This window comes from Geotrypetes seraphini, chromosome 9 (assembly GCF_902459505.1).
Source record: "Geotrypetes seraphini chromosome 9, aGeoSer1.1, whole genome shotgun sequence".
In the NCBI taxonomy this organism is placed as follows: domain Eukaryota; kingdom Metazoa; phylum Chordata; class Amphibia; order Gymnophiona; family Dermophiidae; genus Geotrypetes; species Geotrypetes seraphini.
The window spans coordinates 50,272,113-50,293,986 of NC_047092.1; the positions used below are offsets into that span (position 1 = coordinate 50,272,113).

At 44.8% G+C, this 21,874-nt stretch overlaps 1 protein-coding gene across 1 annotated transcript in view; it reads right to left on the minus strand.

Annotated features, from left to right (window-relative positions):
- Positions 1-21,874, minus strand: part of CFTR (CF transmembrane conductance regulator) — a 411,238-nt gene that overhangs the window by 189,843 nt on the left and 199,521 nt on the right. The window contains exon 12 of the mRNA XM_033959147.1: positions 4,633-4,727. Within this exon, the coding sequence (XP_033815038.1) occupies positions 4,633-4,727 (95 nt within the window). The remainder of the gene's footprint in view (positions 1-4,632; positions 4,728-21,874) is intronic.

Genomic DNA, 21,874 nt, shown 5'->3' on the forward strand with positions numbered 1-21,874 from the left:
GAGGTGATGGTTTCCCAACGGCTTATGAAATGAGTAAGGTGTCCTCCAATAGGCAGCGGAAGATGGGCAGATGGAGGGATACTGGCTATGTCCTGGAGAACCAAGTCAAAAGGGTTGTGAAGGTTTTTGTGGAGGAGGAGGCTTCACCTGTTGTTGCTGCTGTGCAGGTCTAGTGTTTTGCCTTTGTTGTTGCCTCTGACGCCTGGGTTGTTGAGCTGCCGGTGCAAAGGACGAGCCACAAATCGACGCTGGTAGGCCGATTGCTGACGAAAAGGCCTGGTAGGTGGGGTCTTCTTTTTTGTTTTGAGGAGAGTATCCCACCTAGTCTCATGAGCCGAAAGCTTTTGAGTAGTGGAGTCCATGGATTCTCCAAACAGCTCATCCCCCAGGCAAGGTGCATTAGCCAGTCGATCCTGATGATTGACATCAAGTTCTGAAACTCTGAGCCATGCCAGTCGGCGCATGGCCACCGACATAGCTGTGGCCCGAGAGGTTAGCTCAAAGGTGTCATAGATCGACCTGACCATGAACTTTCGAAGTTGTAAGAGCGATGAAGAAGTTTGGCGAAAGGCAGATTTTTTACGGTCAGGGAGGTACTTCTCAAAAGCAGTCAGATTTTGTATAAGATGCTTGAGATAGAATGAGAAGTGGAAAGCATAATTCCCTGACCTGTTGGCCAACATCGCATTCTGGTACAACCTCTTGCCAAATTTGTCCATGGCTTTACCTTCTCTGCCAGGAGGGACTGAGGCATATACACTAGCTCCCGTGGATTTCTTTAGAGTGGATTCCACTAATAGAGACTCATGTGGGAGCTGTGGTTTGTCAAACCCAGGAATCGGGATGGCTTTATATAAGGAGTCTAACTTGCGGGGGGCTCCAGGGATGGTCAAAGGTGTCTCTAAATTCTTGTAAAACGTCTCTCTCAAGATGTCATGGAGAGGTAATTTGAGATATTCCCTTCGAGGTTGGTCAAAATCCAGTGCATCAAGAAAAGTTTTGGATTTCTTTGACTCAGCCTCCAAGGGAATAGAGAGAGAGTCACACATCTCTTTCAAAAAAGATGAGAAAGAGGTTACATCTGGTTTAGAGGATGGGTCTAAAGCAGAAGGATCCTCATCACCAGATGAACATTCCCCTTCAGAGAGAAGAGGGTCCTCTGAGTCACCCCACAGATCAGGATCCCGAACCTGAAAACTGCGGTCTCGAGATTCCGGTGTGGAGGGTTCCAGGTGTCGGGATTTGCGTGCCGACTTACCTGACCTCATAGACACGGTACCGGGAGACGTTAAGGGCTGCATCAGTGCCGAAGTCTGAACAGCCTGGTGTTGAGCTCTCGGTTCCGGTGCGAGGACTGGCATGGAGACCGAGGAAGCAGAATGTACCGGTACCGACAAAGTGGATGCCGATAGAAGGGGCTGCTCCACTTTCAGTACCGGTGGCTCAGACCGGACCGAGACCGGAAGGCTCGGTGTCAAAAGTGCAAGAAGAAGTTGTTGCAACTGTTCCTTAAGCTGCACCTGCAGGACAGCGGCGATCCTATCGTCCAGCGAAGGCACCGGTACCGCCTTTTTCTTGAGCGGTACCTGCGGTGCCGCTCTACGCCCCGAGGATGAGGAACCCGAGGTCGAGGGGCTCACCTCTATTGGGGCGGAGCGCTTCTGTGGGCGCCTCGAGGTCGGCAGGACTGGGCTCGCTGCTACTGAGACCGGAGGACGCTCCAACGGGGAAGGCTTCTTAGCCGGCTTACCTGAGGGATGCGACGCCGACGCGGTATCGCGCGGTGTCGACGAGGTGGGTGCCGACTGAGAGGGGGCCGATGTCGGTGCCGGTGCCGCAGAGTCAGACATCTCGGCACCAAACAATAACTGCTGCTGGATCTGCCGATTTTTCAGAGTTCTCTTTTTTAAAGTCGCACAGCGGGTGCAGGTAGACGCTCGATGGTCAGGACCAAGACACTGTAGACACCAGTTGTGTGGGTCAGTGAGTGAAATTGGTCGTGCACACCGCTGGCACTTCTTAAACCCGGGTTGAGGGGGCATGAAGGTAAAAACGGCTTCTGCCAAATCGAAGGCCGAGGCCTCGATGGTGGCAACAGGCCCCGCCGGGGCGAAACTGAAAGAAGTGGAAAAAAAAACCAAAGGTTTTTTTTTTTTAAATAAAAGAAAATGAAGGAAACAATATTTCCTTAAGGGTTTACGCGAGCGGGAAGGCGATATCAAAAAAGTCTTCAACAGCCGTTGAAAGAAACACGTCTTCTTAGCTCCGCGGAAACTAAGAAACTGGGGACCGCGCGCCTCCGTCGTGCGGGAAGGCACTCGCGCGTGCGCGGTGCGGCCTGCTAGAACTTTCCAAGTTCTTAGAGTGCAATCACTCTAAAATTGTCCGTACCGGGGCTCTGTCGGTGCCGTCACCCATCAGTCAAGAATATGCTGCCTGCTTGTCCTGGGATAATCCCTGAACTTCAAGGGAGAAATCCACAGTCTTGTGTGTCAGGCTTGTACCAGGAAGGAGGCAGCCACTGCAGCCTTGATACCCAAAGCCAGCACTTCAAACTGTCTTTTCAGGATCGCATGCACTCTACAGTCCTGTGCATCCTTCAGCATAACTCCACCTTCACTAGGAAAGGAGGTGCACTTGGTCACCTGCACCACTGTGGAGTCCACCTTAAGCTGGCCAAAATCTGCTAGAAGTTCAAAGCCATAGGACAGAGCCGACACATAGCTATGGCCACCTTAAGAGAGCCTTAAGGTGTCCCCCAGTGGTCAGTGACCATGGAGGTATGATCTGGATGAGCAGGAAAAAGGTTTGTCTCTGCTTTAGTGCCGCACATGATAGAGCACTGCAAGGTGGAGGGCTACGGAGCATCGAGCTTCATTATAGACAGGATGTTAGAAATGACATGGGGAACTTAAGCTGGCCTGAAAGGCACCGCACAGAGAGATCATCATTGTGACCCGCTACTGCTCCCGTCCCTTGGCTTCTGGACCACTGTGTGCCTTCTCTGTCTCTTCCATATGCTCTGTTACTGTTCCTCTCCCTTCCATCTCTTCCTCCACCCCCACCCCAATTGGTCTGCCACCCATCTTCTTCCCTCCGCTCCCCCCATAGTCTGGAATCTCTCTCTTCCCATTTCCCTTCAGCGTCTGTTCTTCTCCACCCCACCTTCCCCAGATCCCTTCAGCGTCTGTTCCTCTGCACCCCACTTTTCCCAGTTCCCTTCAGCGTCTGTTCCTCTGCACCCCACCTTCCTGAAGGGACCCAAAGCAGGCTGGCTACACAGGTACTCTATGAGATTGGTATGTGCCATAAATTCAAAGATACAGAACTAAACCCAGGAATCAATTATACCGGTTTGTATAGTTAATCCTTAATAAGAGAGGGAGACAGCTATGATTTTACTGAAATTTTACTAATTAACATATACAAAGGAAAATAAAGGTGTGGCTGGTTGGGCTCTAAAACTTAACTTCACCGAGCTGATATTGAAGTAGGGAGTCTTATGAATTACTACTCTTGCTCTTTAGCAGAAATAAACTTTGTCAACACACATTTACAGGGGTATCTCAGAATGAACATTGCACCCAACTGTAATACCCGAGGTCTCAATATGAAAAATTGTTTTCTTCTCTTTTGGGTAGATCGTGACACATCTGGATACATTCTCACTATTTTTGACATAAATGGAATATCCTTATATTTTAAAAAAACAGCTTAAACATCCATTCCCTGTCCGAGTCAATAGTAAATTGTTCAAGCAGCGTAGAAGTTGCTGGTGCCTCATTATCTGACCTCTCCAGGAAATTTGTTAAATCCAAACTATCAGCAGATACATTCTGCTGGTTTGGATTCTGAGCCGAGAGTCTACTTGGTAAGTAGTAAATTTTTGAGAGAGGTGGATAGGAAGACTCAGGAACTTTCAAAATTTCTTGCAGATACTTCGTAAATGTATCTTGTACTGGTATAAGTGGTAATTTTGGGAAATTTGTAATCCAAAGATTACATCTCCTGGCCATGTTTTCCAGCATTTCTACCTTAAAATTGAGATTTCTGCTGTCCCTAACCCAAGTTAAGGCCTGGGACTTAACATTTTTTATTCTGGTCTCATGTCCATCAACTTTATTTTCCAGGCAAGATAGTTTACCAATTGATATTTTAGACATTTTGGTTTCTAATATGGGTGTTCATGCTGCCTGTCACTGGCACATTAACATCTATTTCACCATGTATATAAGAAAGTTCAGGCTTTTGGTACCACTATAGCACTGCTCTGATTGTTTTTTCGCCATGATGATGCCAAAAGCCTAAACTTTCTTATATTCACAGGACAGGATTCTACTGCTTTGTGTGTATTCACATCAGCAATTTTCTTTAATATCAAAACTCTGGATCCTTGAAGAAGATATTTTAAAGTCGAATCACGGACCGTGTTGGATCCCCAACTTTCAAAGCATATGTGGATTCTGAAATTGTTTTGTGTTTCTACATCATTGAACTGAACAAAGGCTGTAGTCTTTTTGTTATGCTTCCTGTTTTGGATGTTTAAATTCTGATTTGAACATACTTTCTAAAATGCTGCTCCACATGATTTATTTTGGTATGAAACAACCCTATAAAAATTTGCATATTTACCTTGCTAGTGAGATTCTTGCTCGCTGACCTCCACTCAGAATGATTCCACCTTCACCTAAAACAGTGTCATCTTTCTCGGGAAATTTTGCAATATCCTATTAAAAAATCAACAAAGTAAATATGAGCCAAAAAACATGAACTGAAATCAATCTGTTGTGTACATTATCAGAGTGAATTTCTCCCCTGAAACACCCAGTTTTGATTTTTTTCTGACAAAACACTAGCCATCATTATGGTACAGTGGGATTGTAGTAACTGCTAGGCCACTGCTGAGTTCTAGAACTGCCATATTGGCATGTAACTGTCTTTTGGAATTTTTTGCCACGTACTTGATATGGACTTGTGATTTGGTAACTTATATGATGGTACCATAAAGCACATTCATATGATACCAATACAAAAAAAATTGTATATTTTTGTGGTGCCTATTTTTTGGACAAAATGTTATTCAATGTGGGTTGCTACACTTTTTTGGGTTTAGTAAAATATAACATAAAATAAGAATAATTTTATTCACAGAAAGCATGGCGAGTACATTGAATATTCTCCTACTGGGGACCACTCACTCATATCAGAATTCAGAAAGCATTTGGTAAGCACAGGGCAGGATTAATTTGTGGAGGGTTCCTAGGCACACAAGTCCACTGGGCACACTGCCCCTCCCCCACCATGCCCTGTCCCCTGCTCCACCCCCATTTATTTACCCATTTTCTTATTTACTTCTATATTTCTTTTATTTTAAAATTCAAAACAAACAAAAAGATTACCATACCAGTGCCAGTGTACAGTTTTTCTTCTATGTAACCTCCAAACATCTCTGAACAAATCCCCCCCTTCCTTCTTAGAGGAAGAGATCTTCGGCTGGCAGGGCTTTGGGAAGCCCACCAATTTATATTTTGCATTTGGGTAGGAGGCATGGGGCATGGCGGGAAGAAAATTTAGTGCCCATCATTTTATTGGACTAATACATTTCTCAATTAGCTTTCAGAGGTTAAAACCTCTTTCTTCAGGTCAGTAAACTATATTGCTGTTATAGTATCCCTGTCCGGACCTGAGGAAAGAGGTTATGGTCTCTGAATTAGTAAAAAATGTATTAATATTAGTTCAATATTTCCATTTTTTGCTAATAAACAATTATCAATACAACTACAATAATACTTTATCCTAAAGCAAAAATAAATAAATAAAACAAATAGAATTCTTTTTCTACCTTTACATTACATTACATTAGTGATTTTTATTCTGCCATTACCTTACGGTTCAAGGCGGATTACAGAAAAGGATTTCTGGACATGTCCAGAGGTGTTACAGAGTAGAACGGGTTGCTTCAGAAGATTGAAATGTTTCATACAGTATTAGTTAGTCTTCATGGATTTGTTGTCTGGTTTCTGCTTTCCTCATCTTCTCATCATTCTCTTCCTTCCAACCACTGTCTGCCCTCTCTCTGCTTCTTCCATATGGCATCTGCTCTCTTTCTATGCCTCTTCCAGAAACTGTCTGCCTCTCCCTTACATCTCTCCCTCCTCCCCCCTCCCCCCCCCCACCATTGGTGTGGCATCGATCTACTTCTCTACACTCCCCCTATGCAGTGTGGCATCTGTCTTCTTCCCTTCCACCTCTCCCTCCCTCCCAGCAGATTTTAGCATCTCTCTCTCTCTCAACTCCTTTCCTCCCCTCAGATCTGGTATCTGTCTCTTTCCTCCTTTCCTCCTTCGAGGTCTGGTATCTGTCTCCTCCCCTTCCCTTGCTCTGGCATCTCTCTCTTCACTCCCTTCTTCCTGTTCTTCCCTCATCTTCCTTCTCAATTAATTTTTTGCCTCTGTCTAAATTCTTTCTTACCATTCAGTCCCCAATTTCCCTCTTTCATTGTGTCTACCTATAGCTTGCCACCTCACCTCTTTCCCTCACCCTTTCCAGTATCTAACTGTACCTTCTTCCCCCAATACAGCATGTGCCCTTTTTTCTTTTTCCTCCCCACTTTCTTCCAGCGTATGCTCCCCTCTCTCACCCCTTCCATTCAATGTCTGTCCTCCCTCCCCCACACTTCCATTCATCGTCTGTCCCCCCTCTCCTCCACACTTCCATTCATCATTTGTCCCCCCTCTCTTCCACAATTCCATTCATCATCTGTCCCCCCTCGCATCTCTGCCCTTTCCATCCAGTCGGCCCTCTCTCTCTCTCTTCCATATGGCATCTTCCCTCTTTCTATGTCCCTTCAATAAACTGTTTGTCCAGTGCCCCTTCTCTCCTTTGTACAAGATTCATTTCAGCTTCACCCCCTCTTCATTTTTCTGTCTCCACCCCTTCCCCTATGTTCTGGCATCTCTCTCTTCTCCTTTCCTTCCTTCCAACTCAGTCCCATGGTCTGGAATCTCTCTCCTGTCCTTCTCTTCTATCCCCTCCCCCAAGCTCTGGCATCTCCTTCCTTTCCCTCTGGTCTGGCACATGTCTCCTTAGTTTCCCTTCCCTCCCCCCATGCCTTGATACCTTTCTGCTCTCCTTCTCTTCTATCTCTCCCTCCCCCTCCATTATCTTGCATTTTCTCTCCCTCCCTCCTTCCTTGCCCCTGGTTGGCATCTGTCTCCGTCCCTTCCCTTCCCCTCCATGGTCTTGGCATCTCTCTTTCTTCTTCTCTCACTTCCCTGGTCTTCCTTCTCCCTCTTTCCCTCTCTCTCCCCAATTGGATGCAGCAGCATTTCTCCCCCCCCCCCCGATCTGGTGAGGTGAGATGAGATCAGTTTCCCTCCCACTCCCTCGCTGCCCTCTTGCCTACTGTCCGCAAACAAACTGAACCCAGGCCGCAGGGCTCTAACACTGCGCATGTCGGCTTCCCTTCTTCTCCGAAACAGAAAGTTACATCATTCCTGTTTCGGAAGAGAAGGGAAGCTGGCGCGCGCAGTGTTAGAGTACCCTCTGCCTGGGTTCAGTTTGCTCTAACACTGCACACGCCAGTAATGAGAAGGGAAACTGGCACGTGCAGTGTTAAGAGCGAACTGAACCCAAGCAGGGGGGCACTAACACCGCGCGTGCCAGCATCCCTTCTCTTCTGAAACAGGAATGATGTAACTTTCTGTTTCGGAGAAGGAAAGCCAATGCGCGCAGTGTTAGAGCCCTGCGGCCTGGGTTCAGTTCGTTTGCTGATGGTAGGCAAGAGAGCAACGAGGGAGTGGAAGGGATGGAAGCTGACTTCACCAGGCAGTCAGAGACTCCCTGCCCTGTTTGTTCCCCCACTAATGCCGGCCCTGGAGCCCCCCTGATATATTTGGGCCCGAGGCACATGCCTACTGGGCCTACCCTTTAATCCAGCCCTTGGTAAGCACAGAAGATTCCTAGATTAAAGAATTCTGGGCATTATTTTTGACTCTACCCTCAAGTCCAGGCCACAGATCAGCTCGGTGATTCGCTCATTCTTCTTTGCTTTACAAAGAATTAGGTCTGTTCAACCTTTTTTGTCTGTCTCCCACCTTTCTCCGTTTACTTGTTCACGTTCTGGTTCTCTCTCTCTCTCTTGTATTAATGGAATTCCCTTTATGCCAGCCTGCCACTGAGCTCTCTAAAAAGATTACATTTCATTCATTCTACAGCCATGAAATTAATTCATTCAACATGCCAATTTGATCATGTCACCCGGCTACTAAAATCAGAACATTGGCTCCCACTTTCATCTTGCATTACCTTCAAGTTACTGACCTTGGTCTATAAAGTCCATTCTCCTTCTGTGCCTCTTTAGCTTAACAAACTTATAATTTCCCTGCATGCCTTCTCGTTTCCTTCGTTCCACCTATTTTACTCTATTAGCACTACCATTATTAGCAGAAATCCGTCTCTCTGATTCTTATGACTGTTTTCTGCTACATATGTCTGAAACCCTTTAATGATTTACCCCTCCATATCAAGACCCTCCCTTCACTTCAGAATTCAAAAAAGTACTCAAGACATATCGGTTTACAAAAGCCTTTGCATATTAGTTGGGGGGGGGGATTCTGTTTATTTGTCCTTTTTTATATGTCTATCTTCCCTTTTGTTGAAGCATCAAATTGATGTATATTACTCACTGTAACATATGATTATAATTTTAGTGTTGTTATTTACTTGTTCACTTTTTATATATGCCTTGAAGCCTTTTAGGCCATTGGAGCACTATAGCAAATACGAGTAAAGACTAAAGCCACAGACCATGTTGGGTATTGAAAACAAAAGGAAAATAATTGAAACAAAAAAGGAAAATAGGGCTTGTAATGTGTGTCTGCCATTGGAGTCTACGCTTTCAATATGCATTACCTTCAAATATTAATATTTATTTTTCTATTTAAAGGTTACTATTGAGGTCATTAACATCTTTTATAGTCAACAGAAGCTGATCAAAGATTATTATTTTGCTATAACAGACTTCCCCACATATTCTACAGAGATATACATTTTGAACCATACTGAAAACTTTTCTGGCTGGCATATATCTTGCCTGATCAGAGTTATCAGTCTTCTTGTCATTAGTCCATCTGCTACCATATTTTATCAAAGGGATCTCAATGCTATCATGCTCTTCTCTAGATGAGCTTGCCAGCTTCACTTCACACAGAACTGCTAATAAATAATTTAATTCCCAAGATTCTTCTTTAGCATGCCCCACTTATTTGAATAGAACTCTTTGATTTAATTCATAATCAAACAGCCATAGGATGCTCCAGCTATACCAAATATCACTCATTAAGTGTGCATCACATGTAACTGGAGCTAATCTCACTCTCATACACAAGCAGTTCCTTTTTTTTCCTGCATTGCTCTGATAACATGAAAGTTGGAGGAGGAAAGCAAGGAAACCTCACCAACAAAAAGAAGCCTCAGGATAATGCAGTGCGTCTTTATAAAAAAATGAGATAAGCCGTGCTAAGAAAGAACATGATCCTTTGGGCCCAGTCAGTTTAGATCACAGGTAATTGGCAATTCTCAAAAAAAGTAGGCTTATTTTTTATAGCTCATTTTTAGTGGTCGATTGGCTCAACATACTGGCCAATATAATAAAATGGAGCAATAGTCTCTGGATGTCACAAGAACATAAGAACATAAGAAGTTGCCTCCGCTGAGGCAGACCCTAGGTCCATCCTGCTCAGCGGTCCGCTCCCGCGGCGGCCCATCAGGCCCATTTCCTGAGCAATGGTCTATACCTATCTATACCCCTCAATCCCTTTTTCTTCTAGGAATCTATCCAAACCTTCTTTGAAACCATTTAATGTTTTCTTGTCTACAACAGCCTCTGGAAGCGCGTTCCATGTATCCACCACCCTCTGAGTGAAAAAGAACTTCCTAGCGTTTGTTCTAAACCTGTCCCCTTTCAATTTCTCTGAGTGCCCCCTTGTACTTGTGGCGCCCCTTAATTTGAAAAATCTGTCCCTGTCTACTTTTTCTATGCCCTTCAGGATCTTGAAGGTTTCTATCATGTCTCCTCTAAGTCTTCGCTTCTCCAGGGAGAAAAGTCCCAACTGCTTCAATCTTTCGGTATATGGAAGTTTTTCCATTCCCTTTATCAGTCTAGTTGCTCTTCTTTGTACTCCCTCAAGTACCGCCATGTCTTTCTTGAGGTACGGCGACCAGTACTGGACGCAGTACTCCAGGTGCGGCCGCACCATTGCACGATATAGCGGCATGATGACTTCTTTCGTCCTGGTTGTAATACCCTTCTTAATGATACCCAACATTCTGTTTGCTTTCCTTGAGGCCGTGGCGCATTGTGCTGATGCCTTCAGTGTTGCATCTACCATCACTCCCAGGTCTCTCTCCAGGTTGCTGACCCCTAGTGATGTTCCCCCCATTTTGTATGTGAACATCGGGTTCTTTTTCCCCACGTGCATGACCTTGCATTTCCCCACGTTGAAGCTCATCTGCCATTTTTCAGCCCACTTTTCCAGCTGTGTTAGATCCTTTTGAAGATCTTCGCAGTCTTCCTTGGTTTGAGCCCTGCTGCATAGTTTGGTGTCATCTGCAAATTTAATGACCTCACACTTGATTCCCGCCTCTAGGTCGTTTATGTAGATATTGAACAGGAGCGGTCCCAGCACCGACCCCTGCGGAACTCCGCTCGTGACCCCTTTCCAGTCCGAGTAGTGGCCCTTTACGCCAACCCTCTGCTTCCTGTTTGCCAGCCAGACCTTGATCCATCGGTGGACCTCCCCTTGTACCCCGTGGTTCCATATCTTTTTAAGCAGTCTCTCGTGTGGCACCTTGTCGAAGGCTTTTTGGAAATCAAGGTAAATGATGTCTATAGATTCCCCTTTATCCACCTGACTGTTCACTGTTCACCCCCTCAAAGAAGTACAATAAGTTAGTGAGGCATGACCTACCCTTGCAGAAGCCGTGTTGACTCGGTTTTAGCTGCCCATTTTTTTCGATGTGCTCACAGATGCTGTCTTTGATCAGTGCCTCCATCATCTTTCCCGGGACTGAGGTCAGGCTTACCGGCCTGTAGTTTCCCGGGTCTCCTCTTGCGCCCTTCTTGAAGATGGGCGTAACATTTGCTATTTTCCAATCCTCCGGGATCTCACCGGTTTTTAAGGATAGGTTGCATATCTGTCGAAATGGCTCCGCTATTTCGTTTTTTAGCTCCTTGAGTACCCTTGGGTGAATGCCGTCCGGACCTGGCGATTTGTCGCTCTTTAGTCTGTCAATCTGCTTAAGTACATCCTCTTGGCTTACTTCTAAATCGACCATTGGTTAATGCAATTTATTTAAATGAACTATTCAAATATAGAGACATCAACACTCCTCCTATGCTAGGTCACTCAAAGACTCACTTTCCCTCACTTTGTTCAATGATCTTCTCTTTAGGGCAGCTCCACTGCCATCGGCAGCTGCCCCAGTGAAACCATACACACAGAAGTCAGAAACACCCTCATCCAGTATGGAATAAGTAATCACAAACTAAAAATAGAAATATGTAGACCAGTTTATCGCAAACTGTGTGAGATTCTGGGAGTGCTGCGAGACAACGGCATGGAGGAGATGCGCCGGCGTCAACTTCCTGCTTACAGCACATGCCTCTTGCAACAAAAGGCATGTTCTGTAGGCAGCCAGCCGTTGCTGGCGCTTCTCCTCCTCACTCACTGGTGCATCTCCTCACCAACGCTTCTCCTCCAGCACCTCCACCAGTGTAGTAGTAACAGGCTTAGGACCATGTCTGGAGGGCCTCCATTCATACTTGGACGTTGACATGATGACAACACACATGCACATGACATCATCATGTTGATGCCTCAGCATTTCCGGATGCCCTCCAGCTGAGGCCCCAAATTCAATATGCTGTGACTTCAAAAGGTTTTCAAGACACTGATGTAGACAAAAGTGAAACTGAACCACCAGGAAGCCAGACTGCATACAATGCAACACCACAGAAACGGTGATACATGTCCTCTAATAATGTACAAAATATAAAGATAGCAGATGTACATTTGAAAAAACCCTGTGGCACCGTTTGTCATATATATGACTACCTCCCCTCTGGGAGGCAGTCTTATGTATGCACTCGATGCGAGGACCTGGAGAGCCTGAAAAAGCAAGTCAGATTACTGGGGGGCAGAGTACTAGAACTAGAAACACTTTGAGCAGTTGAGAAGGAGATCAGAGAGGTAGAAAACTTCATGACAGAGGAACGTTGAAAAAGAAGTCAGGGAGTTAGAGAAGTTAATCAAGAAGGCATACAGAGAGGCCATGGCAAATCAACAGCAACAGAGAAACTGCCAAGATACACCTACAGTGAGTGAGGACCACCTGGAAGACAACCACAAGAAAGGACTGGATGACACAGCAGCAGAACTTGGAAATAGCGGAGGGAACCCACAGGAAAACCAGTCCAGTGCAAGCCAACGCTGGGGTGAGGAAAGATGGAAGTGCACCAAGGACATGGACCTGCAGCTAGAGAGACATGAGAAGACAGAGATGACACCAATCATCGTGGGGGACTCCATCATCTGACAAGTCAACAGCCACATAGCGGGAGGAAGAAAGAATTGGCAGGTGACCTGCCTACCAGGAGCCAAGGAGGAGGATATAGTGAGCTGCATCGACAGGATCATTGGTGCTCGGGCCCGTGCTCTTCAACATATTTATAAATGACCTGGAAATTGGTACGACGAGTGAGGTGATTAAATTTGCGGATGATACAAAGTTATTCAGAGTAGTGAGGACACAGAAAGATTGTGAAGACCTACAACGAGACAAAAACGCACTCGAGGAATGAGCCGCAAAATGGCAAATGAGGTTCAACGTGGATAAGTGCAAGGTGATTCATGTCAGTAACAAAAATCATATGCACGAATACAGGATGTCCGGTGCTATACTCATAGCGAGCCCCCAGGAAAGAGACTTGGGAGTGCTTGTAGACAAGTCAATGAAGCCGTCTGCGCAATGCGCAGTGGAGGTGAAAAGGCAATCAGAATGCTAGGAATGATTAAGAAGGGGATCACAAACAGATCTGAGAAGATTATCATGCGCCCCCTCCTGGAATACTGCGAACAACACTGGTCGCCGTACATGAAAAAGGACATAGTACTACTCGAAAGGGTCCAAAGAAGATCAACAAAAATGGTTAAGGGACTGGAGGAGTTGCCGTACAATGAGAGGCTAGAGAAACTGGGCCTCTTCTCCCTTGAAAAGAGGAGACTGAGAGGGGACATGATTTTTGCCTTTCTTACCTATTTTGCTACCCTGAGATCATCAGACCAAATCACCCCCAAGTCCCGCTCTTTTTCTGCACACAGAAGTACTTCGCCTCCTATACTATATGATTTTTGCAGTCCAAGTGCATGACCCTGCATTTTTAGCATTAAATCAATTTCCAGACCAGATCCCGTCTCATGTTATCCACACCCTCTGGAGTGTCTACTCTATTAAAGAGTTTGGTCTGGCACTATTAAATACAGCTTGGCCATAGTTTTAACCACTCGAAGGGATCCCTTTGGTGACCTACTTAGGGATGTCCAGATGTGAGGGAAAGAATGTGGTCAGAGCCACAGAACTGCTCATAATTGAGCATTGAAAAGAAGCTGACGGAACTTCCAGCTTTAACTCCTGCAGCAAGGTGGAAGTAATGCTCGAAAACACAGAGGCTTGAACAACCAATGCACTGTGGAGTCTTCCCCTTGATCCAGTGTTTCCACCACTGTCATCGTGCACGGAAGCAGACTCTGACAGGGAATCTTTATCCTGAGATAAAAGTGGCATGGAATCAGATTTGCTATCCTTCCACTCCATGACAGATTAAACCTTCTGATCCAAGTTTGCGTTCTCATCTAGTTAGGGCACCTGTTGAAGGGGGAGCTTCTACCACTGGTGTGATGCTAATAACCACTGAGGACCCCTAGCAGTTCAAATAAGCATTCTACATAAGATTCACAAAATACGGTGTGAAGCCTTCTACTGGAGGTCTCTCTGACCCCTGTAGGGACCCCCTGCCTGTCCTCCTGGTTTCCGAGGTCCCCACGTGACTACACTTGGCCAATATAGATTTGGAGGGTACTGGGAGGGGTCTCCTCCTAGGCACATGCTCCATAACACGCAGGGCATGGACATTCTTCGGCCAGCCATCCAGCACAAACCTGGCATGATATATGGGTAAAAAGGCCTGATGAGTCATCCCAGTTGATTCTGAGCAAATTTGAGGGGTTTTGAGGCAGATGGAGGGAAAAGAAAAAAAGGTCATTTAAAATCCAAGATGGCCACTGCCAGAAGAACTGCATCAAAAATGACCCGTGGAGACCTCCCTGAAAGGGTTTTGGAGATGGAGAACCTGGGCTCTGGAGTCAGAAACCCTCAAATTCAGCTTTTAAGGTCCCCCCCTTCTGATTTTCCCCACATAGGCTTCAATATCCTTACTCACTGCCTGCTTCAGCATAGGATTTCAGCTGGAATCAAAGGGAGAAGAAATCTGTCTCACTTTTTCACTGGACGAATCTGGTCTTCTTGCTGCCAGTCAGACTGAGATCAGACTGAATCTCAACCCCCTGAAAACTGAATGCCAAAAGGGGGGAGTACCATGCACCATAACACTGTTAGTCCCGGCCAAACTAGAAAGGAGCCTACATAGCCTGCGCTCAAGCTCCTAAATCAGGGATTCAAACAGCTATGCCAGGGATGTTCCCTGAGCTGTAAAAAATCTCCAGCAGGCTGCTGATCCTGCTAGAAGCAGACTTCTGTCAAGCGAGCCTGCATCTTCTCCCAGGCAGAGGTCCTACCAAGTGGGAACCTGTGGGCAGTGCCTCCAAATAACACTGATCAAAAATACCCAAAAATGATAAGACCGCAGAGCAACTTGCTTGAAGAAAACAAACTGAAAGGGGGGGAGGGAAGAAGCAGCTCCCTGGGAAGGAGGTGGAGTTGGAAGACATGATTAATAGTCTTCTGCGAGCAAGCTGGCTCAGATACAAGCCCTAGAGTTTAGGACCATTAGACATATTACATTAGAATGTAAGTTAAGTATTTACCAAATAAGCTTAGGTGGAATTTATGCCATTAGACATACATATAAGCACACAAGGACATAAATGCCATTATTCTAAATATTTATATGTATAAATATTACCACCTATGTTATAGATGTCCCTAAGATGTGCACCTATGTTTCTTTTCTGCCTAGGCATCCTGTTATAAAATTACTTTCAAAAATGGAGAAAACCATTTAATATATTTGGCCCTTAATTTCATGTTTCTTATCCTTACTTCCCAATCCCTTCCATGAAGAGGTGGCAAGTATGTCATTTATTATGTCATCATCTTTAGAAATAAACACAGAAAAACTGAAACAAAGCACAGGAAACATAGCAAGGCTATACATCGTATTTAGGAAATTTTAAATTGATAAGAAAAACCTGGGATGATTTGAATGCTGCTCTTCTTTTCTTCCTTCTGCTTGCATATATAATATCAAATATTTGTGTGATACATATGACTTGCAAGACAGGCAAGATTTATATCTTGTTTATCTATTTCTGAATACATTGATATTTGAATACAAGCTGTGTATAAATGTGCGTTAATAATTAATTTCATTCATCAACAATTCATAAGTAGTTTTTGTGCACCCTACAGTGTTGTTTCTATCATTGTGTTAATGAGGGACTCTTTTTCCACCAAAGTGGAAGGTTTGTATATTTGAGCTTGTATAGGTATGTGCGATGCACAAATGGAAGAAATAAATAAATATTATGGCTCCACCAAAACTGCTATCAAAATATTTATTTTCATTAGAAAATGCTATCTTTCAGCAAAGCTTCAAGTGCTTCTCATCTCTTTATACAAGGGGGTGTTGAAATGTTCTCAGTCCAATCAAAAAGGGAATGACATGGAGCCATGAAACTTTCAAGTTATTCCATATATTCACCTCTAAGTTCAACACACTTAGCATATTCGGTTCCTCCTGCTGGTATTTTAGGGGGGGTCACGGGGTTGCCTCAGCAGGAGGGGTTGGGCTCCCTCCTGCTGGTATTTTAGGGGGGTGGGGGGGTCGCCTCGCCTGAAGGGGTTGGGCTCCCTCCTGCTGGTATTGTCTGGGGGAGGTGGATTGCGATCGTGGCTGGCAGGCAGTTCACGGCAGTTCGGGGGAGAAGGATCTCGGTCACAGCAGGAGAGATGAGGCATCTCTCCTGCAGCGATCATTGCTGTGGGGGTGGGCAGGTTGCCAGGGCTGTTGAGCTGATAGTGGCAGCCGCGATCAGCTCAGGGGCCCCTTTTCGGAACTTATGCATGTTTTGACTTGGTCTAAGTCAAAATGTATAAGTTCCAACTGGGCAATCTATTAAAGTTTTTAGTTATACTTGCTGTATGACTTAAGTATAGGTTGGCCCACCTCTTGCCCTTTCCCCTCCTCTAAAAATGCCTCTTTTCGCTCTAGGCAGGGTAAAGCTTTGATTATCGGTACTTGGACGATATGGCTTTTTGATCGTCCAAGTACCGATTTAGGCCACTTTTTGAATGTTTTTTAAAAAATTATTATGAACCCTGTTGTCTTTAAAGCCTAATACCTCACCATTGAGTTGTAATATCTTGACCAGCTGTTGCAGTGATTTCTCCAGATCCTATGCATTTTTGATGTACTTTTAGATTTCTTAGTCAGGGGCAGAATATGTAAATTTTACAATACACTTTCAAGTTCAGCCCTGCATTTGTAAAATATGTCACTGGCTCTGGACATTTTTGCAAAAACATTTATATTCCCACAAAAAGCATTTGTAATGTAAATGTGAGCTCATAAGATTCACATAACAAAAAACAATCTGTCTCTCTTTTTCTCATTTGAAGCAAATTGAAAAGTTTGTAAGAGCAAAAAATCAATAAAAAATAAAGTAAAAAAAAAGTTTCCCTCTTCCATGACTTTTCTAAATTGGTGCTCCATGTGTATTTCTACTTAAAATAAATGTGCTTTGTAAAAAAAAAATTACATTATGTGTCTTTACCAGTGCTACAATGATTTAATCCAACTACTTTTCTCCCAGCTCTCCTGCTCTGTCTAGCTGACTCATGATATGAAGTATTTATTGTTGACCCCCTTGTCCATCTACTATCTGCCCTTTCCATGAACTGACTTCAAAATCACCATTCATTGATCCTATTTAAAATGCAAGCTATCACTTTTATTGTTTTCTTTTTGTTAATATGCCTGACACAAAGATTTATTGCTATTTCAGTGCTCATTTTTATTGCTGTTCATAGTTCTCTTCTAGCCGCTAATTCTCCTGTTGCTTCCTTATCACATTTATTTTCTTGAAGTTGACTTTTCTGAATTCTTGCTTCTGTGTGGTTCAAGTCCACTATTTACAGAGTCAGAGTACACGTATCTTATATTCCCAAATTGCTTCCACAATCGCCTTAATGACACTTTCTATTTGTCAGGAAAACATCTGGAATTGCCTCTTCAGAAGTTTGTGTCGTCAAGGAATCCGTTATGTCTCTACTTCTGTCTTATCCTGCTCTTAATACGTATGTATCAGGTAGATGTGTTTTGCCATTTTATATTACCTTCATAGACCACAGTACAGGAAGTACCTACTGAATTCAAGAAATTTTGGGACAAGTACTGGTACGTTGGATCTCTAAAGAAGAGGAGAGGATAGTAGATGGCATGGTAAGGCAGACTAGATAGAAAAATTAAGGCAGATAAAGATCATATGCCTTGTGTTTCTATGTAAGGTATATATATATTTACAGAATAGTGCTTAAGCAGATTTTCAGCACTTACACACAGGGTAAAATTCTATAACCAGCACATAATCTTAGGAGTTGATTGGCACCCTGCCGATAAGAACATAAGACTAGCCTTACTGGGTCAGACCAATGGTCCATCAAGCCCAGTAGCCAATCCAGGTCAGTAGAACCTGGCCAAAACCCAAGGAGTAGCAACATTCCATGCTACCGATCCAGGGTAAGCAGTGGCTTGTCCATGTCTTTCTCAAAAACAGACTATGGACTTTTCCTCCAGAAAATTGGCCAAACCCTTCTAAAAACCAGATACGTTATCCGCTCTTACTTCAACCTCTGGCAAAACGTTCCAAATGCCTAAGATAATTAAAAAAATGCTGTCAGAAATGGCAAAAAATGGCAATATTGAAGTACCTTCTGACACCTAAATAAAAGGTGACCGGGATCGCGGCTAGGTAGTCGCTTTAGGCGTTGACAGTGCTGGAAGTGGCATTAGGCAGGCTAAAGTGGCTACCTAGCTGCGATCCACGCTAAGTATGTAGCCTGGAAAACCCTTTCCTCCTATCTTTGCCACTAGACTGCAGCAGCAATAAGATGATCATGGCAGGGGAATCCCCCCCCCCCCCTCCGATCAGCTGAGCCGGCAGCTGAGCTGGTTGTGATGGATAGAGAAACCCCACAAACCATCAGGGGGGATACCCACTCCCTTCTGTCAGACACTGGAAGCAACCCCTCCACAATAGGCAGGCAAGATGCCCACTCCCCCCCCCCCCACCATGATAGGCAGGAGGGATGCCCACTCCCTCCTGCTACCGTTGCCACCCCACCCAAACAACTAAGCTGCATCTCCCCAATAACAGAAGGGATGCCCACTACCTCCCACCGCCACTGACACCCACCCCCTGGTAGCAGGAGGTATGCCCACTCCCTCCAACCGTCTCCTACCTCCCCGGCAATCAAACTACCCCCCAGCAGCAAGAGGGATACCCACTCCCATTTCTCAACCCCCCCCCCAATACCAGAAGGATGCCTACTCCCTCCGTCCAGCAGACCCTCCTCTTCAAAATGGTGGGCCTTCCCCTTCCTGGTGCATTCTGGGATGCATCAGGGAAAGGCCTAAGTCCTTAGGTCCCTCCCTGGTGCATCCCAGGAAGGGGAAGGCCCGCCATTTTGAAGGGGCGGGCCTGCCGGCCGGAGAGAGTAGGCATCCGTCCAGTTGGCCTTCATTCCACAGGTACAGGGGGTGAGGGTGGCAACAGTGACAGAAGTGGGTATCCCTCCTACAGCTGGGGGGAGGGTAGTTTGGTTGTCGGGAGGTTGTAGACGATGGCGGCAGCAGGAGTGGGCATCCATCCTGCTGCTGGGGGGGTAGTTTGGTTGTCGGGGAGTTGGGCGACAATGATAGCGGGAGGGATTGGGCATCCCTCCTGCTGATGGGGGCAGCTTGGTTGTCGGGGAGTGGACGATGGCGGTAGGAGGGAGGGGGTATCCCTCCTGCCTATCGTGGTGGAGATGTTTCTGGTCTCTGGCAGGAATGAGTGTGCATCTCTCCTGCCGGTTGGGGGGGTTCCTCATTCATCATAGCCGGCTCAGCTAATTGCGGCAGGGTAATTCGGGTAATTCCCACCCATCACCCACCCCCAATCAGCTGAGCCGGCAGGACTCCCAGAAGCTGAGACCTGCCGGCTCAACTGGTCAGGGAGGGAATTCCCCTGCTGCGATCGGCTTATGGCTTCTGGAGTCTAGTGGCAAAGATAGGCAAATGAAATGTAGACCAAGATTTTCTTGGCCTACATTTCAGCTACCTACCTTGGCTGAATCAGGTGCTCTCGAGTGATTAGCATGCAATCAGCGGCTGCTTGTAAGGCAGCCACCAACTTGGGCGCCCGTTACAGAATCTGGGTGCATAAATACACATGTATATGCCAGTATTCATTTGCACATGTAATCTGCATATAAATGTTAGCATCTTACATAACAACATAAGAACTGCCATACTGGGACAATATCTTTTTTTCATCAGTGGTCAATATATATATACACACACATACAGTGGACCAACACCAGATTTTATAATATCTTTGTTGCCTCGCAATCAATTTTTACAAGAAGGAGGAAAAAAAAGACCTCAGTGAGTAGGATAGACTGTGTCGATGAATAATATTCTGCATTGCTGCATAACCCAAACTCAATCTAATCATAGGTCAAAAACTTCCAAAAACAATAAATGTCTGCACTTGTATTTAATTAAAAAAGTAATTTATAACAGCACTTAACTTAAAGATCTGGCTTTTTGCTTTTTCTCCATTTCCTCTCCAACCGTCTGCATTGTTGTTTGTCTGTTCTTAGCGAGTCTGTAAACCAGGGTGAGGTTCGATTTTATTTTCGGTTTTATTTTACATGGATGGAGGGGGGTAATAGTGTCTTGTGTGTTAGTTATGGTTTTGTTCCAGTTGATTAGCATTAGAGTTGTGTTTATCGAAGGGGTGGTGAGAGACTCGGATACTGTGTTCCAGAATAGTTCAGGTCTCATCTTTCTATGCACTAGTCTTCTATCCGTGGTGATCTTGCTGTTCTGGTCTTTGTCTTTGAGATTGAGGCAGAAGTTTAGGAGGTAGTGGTCAGATCATGGGACTGGGACCATATGACATTACTAGTGAGATTTATGGAGAAGGGGGATGCGAGTAGATCAAGCGTGTGGCCTTTTTCATGTGTGGGGCCCAAGGGGGCAATTGAGATTTGGCAATCATCAAGTAGGGCTTTGAGTTTGATGACCTCTTTGTTGACCGTGGATTCAAGAGGGAGATTGATATCTCCCAGGATGATTAGTTTATTGAATTGGCAAGCTAGGTTGGTGATTATTTCCGTTATTGTGGTGATGGAGCTAGCTTGGGAATTAGGAGATCTATAAACCAGAAGGATTCCTATGTTGTTCTGTGTGGAATTAGTCTTATCTTCCAGTTTGCAAGCAATGTATTCCAGATTAGTATGAGAACTTGAGTCTATTTCCGAAATGATATAGGCTTTTTTGTGAATAATTGCTAGGCTGCCTCCCTGTTTGAGTTTTCTCGGGAGATGGAGTATGTTGTATCCTGGAGGGGCGGAGGTGGGGGAGTTCTGGGCTACCTTGGTCTTTTAACCATGTTTCCGTGATAAATACTAGGTCTATATCCTTGGTTAAGATCAGATTATTTATGAGGAATAGCTTATTGAACTATACATGCCACCAGCATCAAAAGATGGCCGCGGCGTCCTACCATGGACTGAAATACAGAATCCTGTTGGCGTCATTTCCGGTCCCAAACGGCGGCATGTATAGGTAATAAATAGGAATAGCAGGTAAGAATCTTCCCATGTTTAAGATCTTTATAGCTTATAGGGTTGTGCTGTTTAGTAATCTTTATTGGAGTCTCTATGATTCTTAGGTATGTTCTGTTTGTATATTTTCAGCTCCCCAGCCTTGACAAAGAACGAGCGAAACACGTTGGTAAAGGGGACACAAGACTTAGAAGCTGCAAAGCTAAGCTAAGTTATTAAATAAGTTAAATAAGTTATTGAATCTATTAAACTGCACAGAAATGGATGAAATATATAAATGATAAGCACAACAAAACAAAAAGTAAAAGAAATATCAAATGATAAAAAGATAAAAAAAGCATAATAAGTATGCCATATTGGGAAGCATGAGGAATTGAACCCCCGAGGAACTATGAGTGTTCCAGGGTGGTCTGATATCCCTTGGCAAATACTATTATAAATATCAAACAGTGAACATTTCACAAGGGGCCACATCAACCCAGAGGAATACTGGGCTCATTACGAATCGCGAAAGGAGATAAACGAAGAGGATGAGTTCTGGGAACAGTGGACGAAAACAAGCACATCCATCTTAGACAAAATAGCCCCTAAACGAAACAGAACAAACCGCTCAAATAAATATAATAACTGGTTTGACTCCGAACTATTAAAAATGAAACAATCAATAAGACGACTAGAAAGGATCTGGAACAAAACAGGAGAAATAACAGACAGGAACAATTGGAGATCAAACATAAAGGAC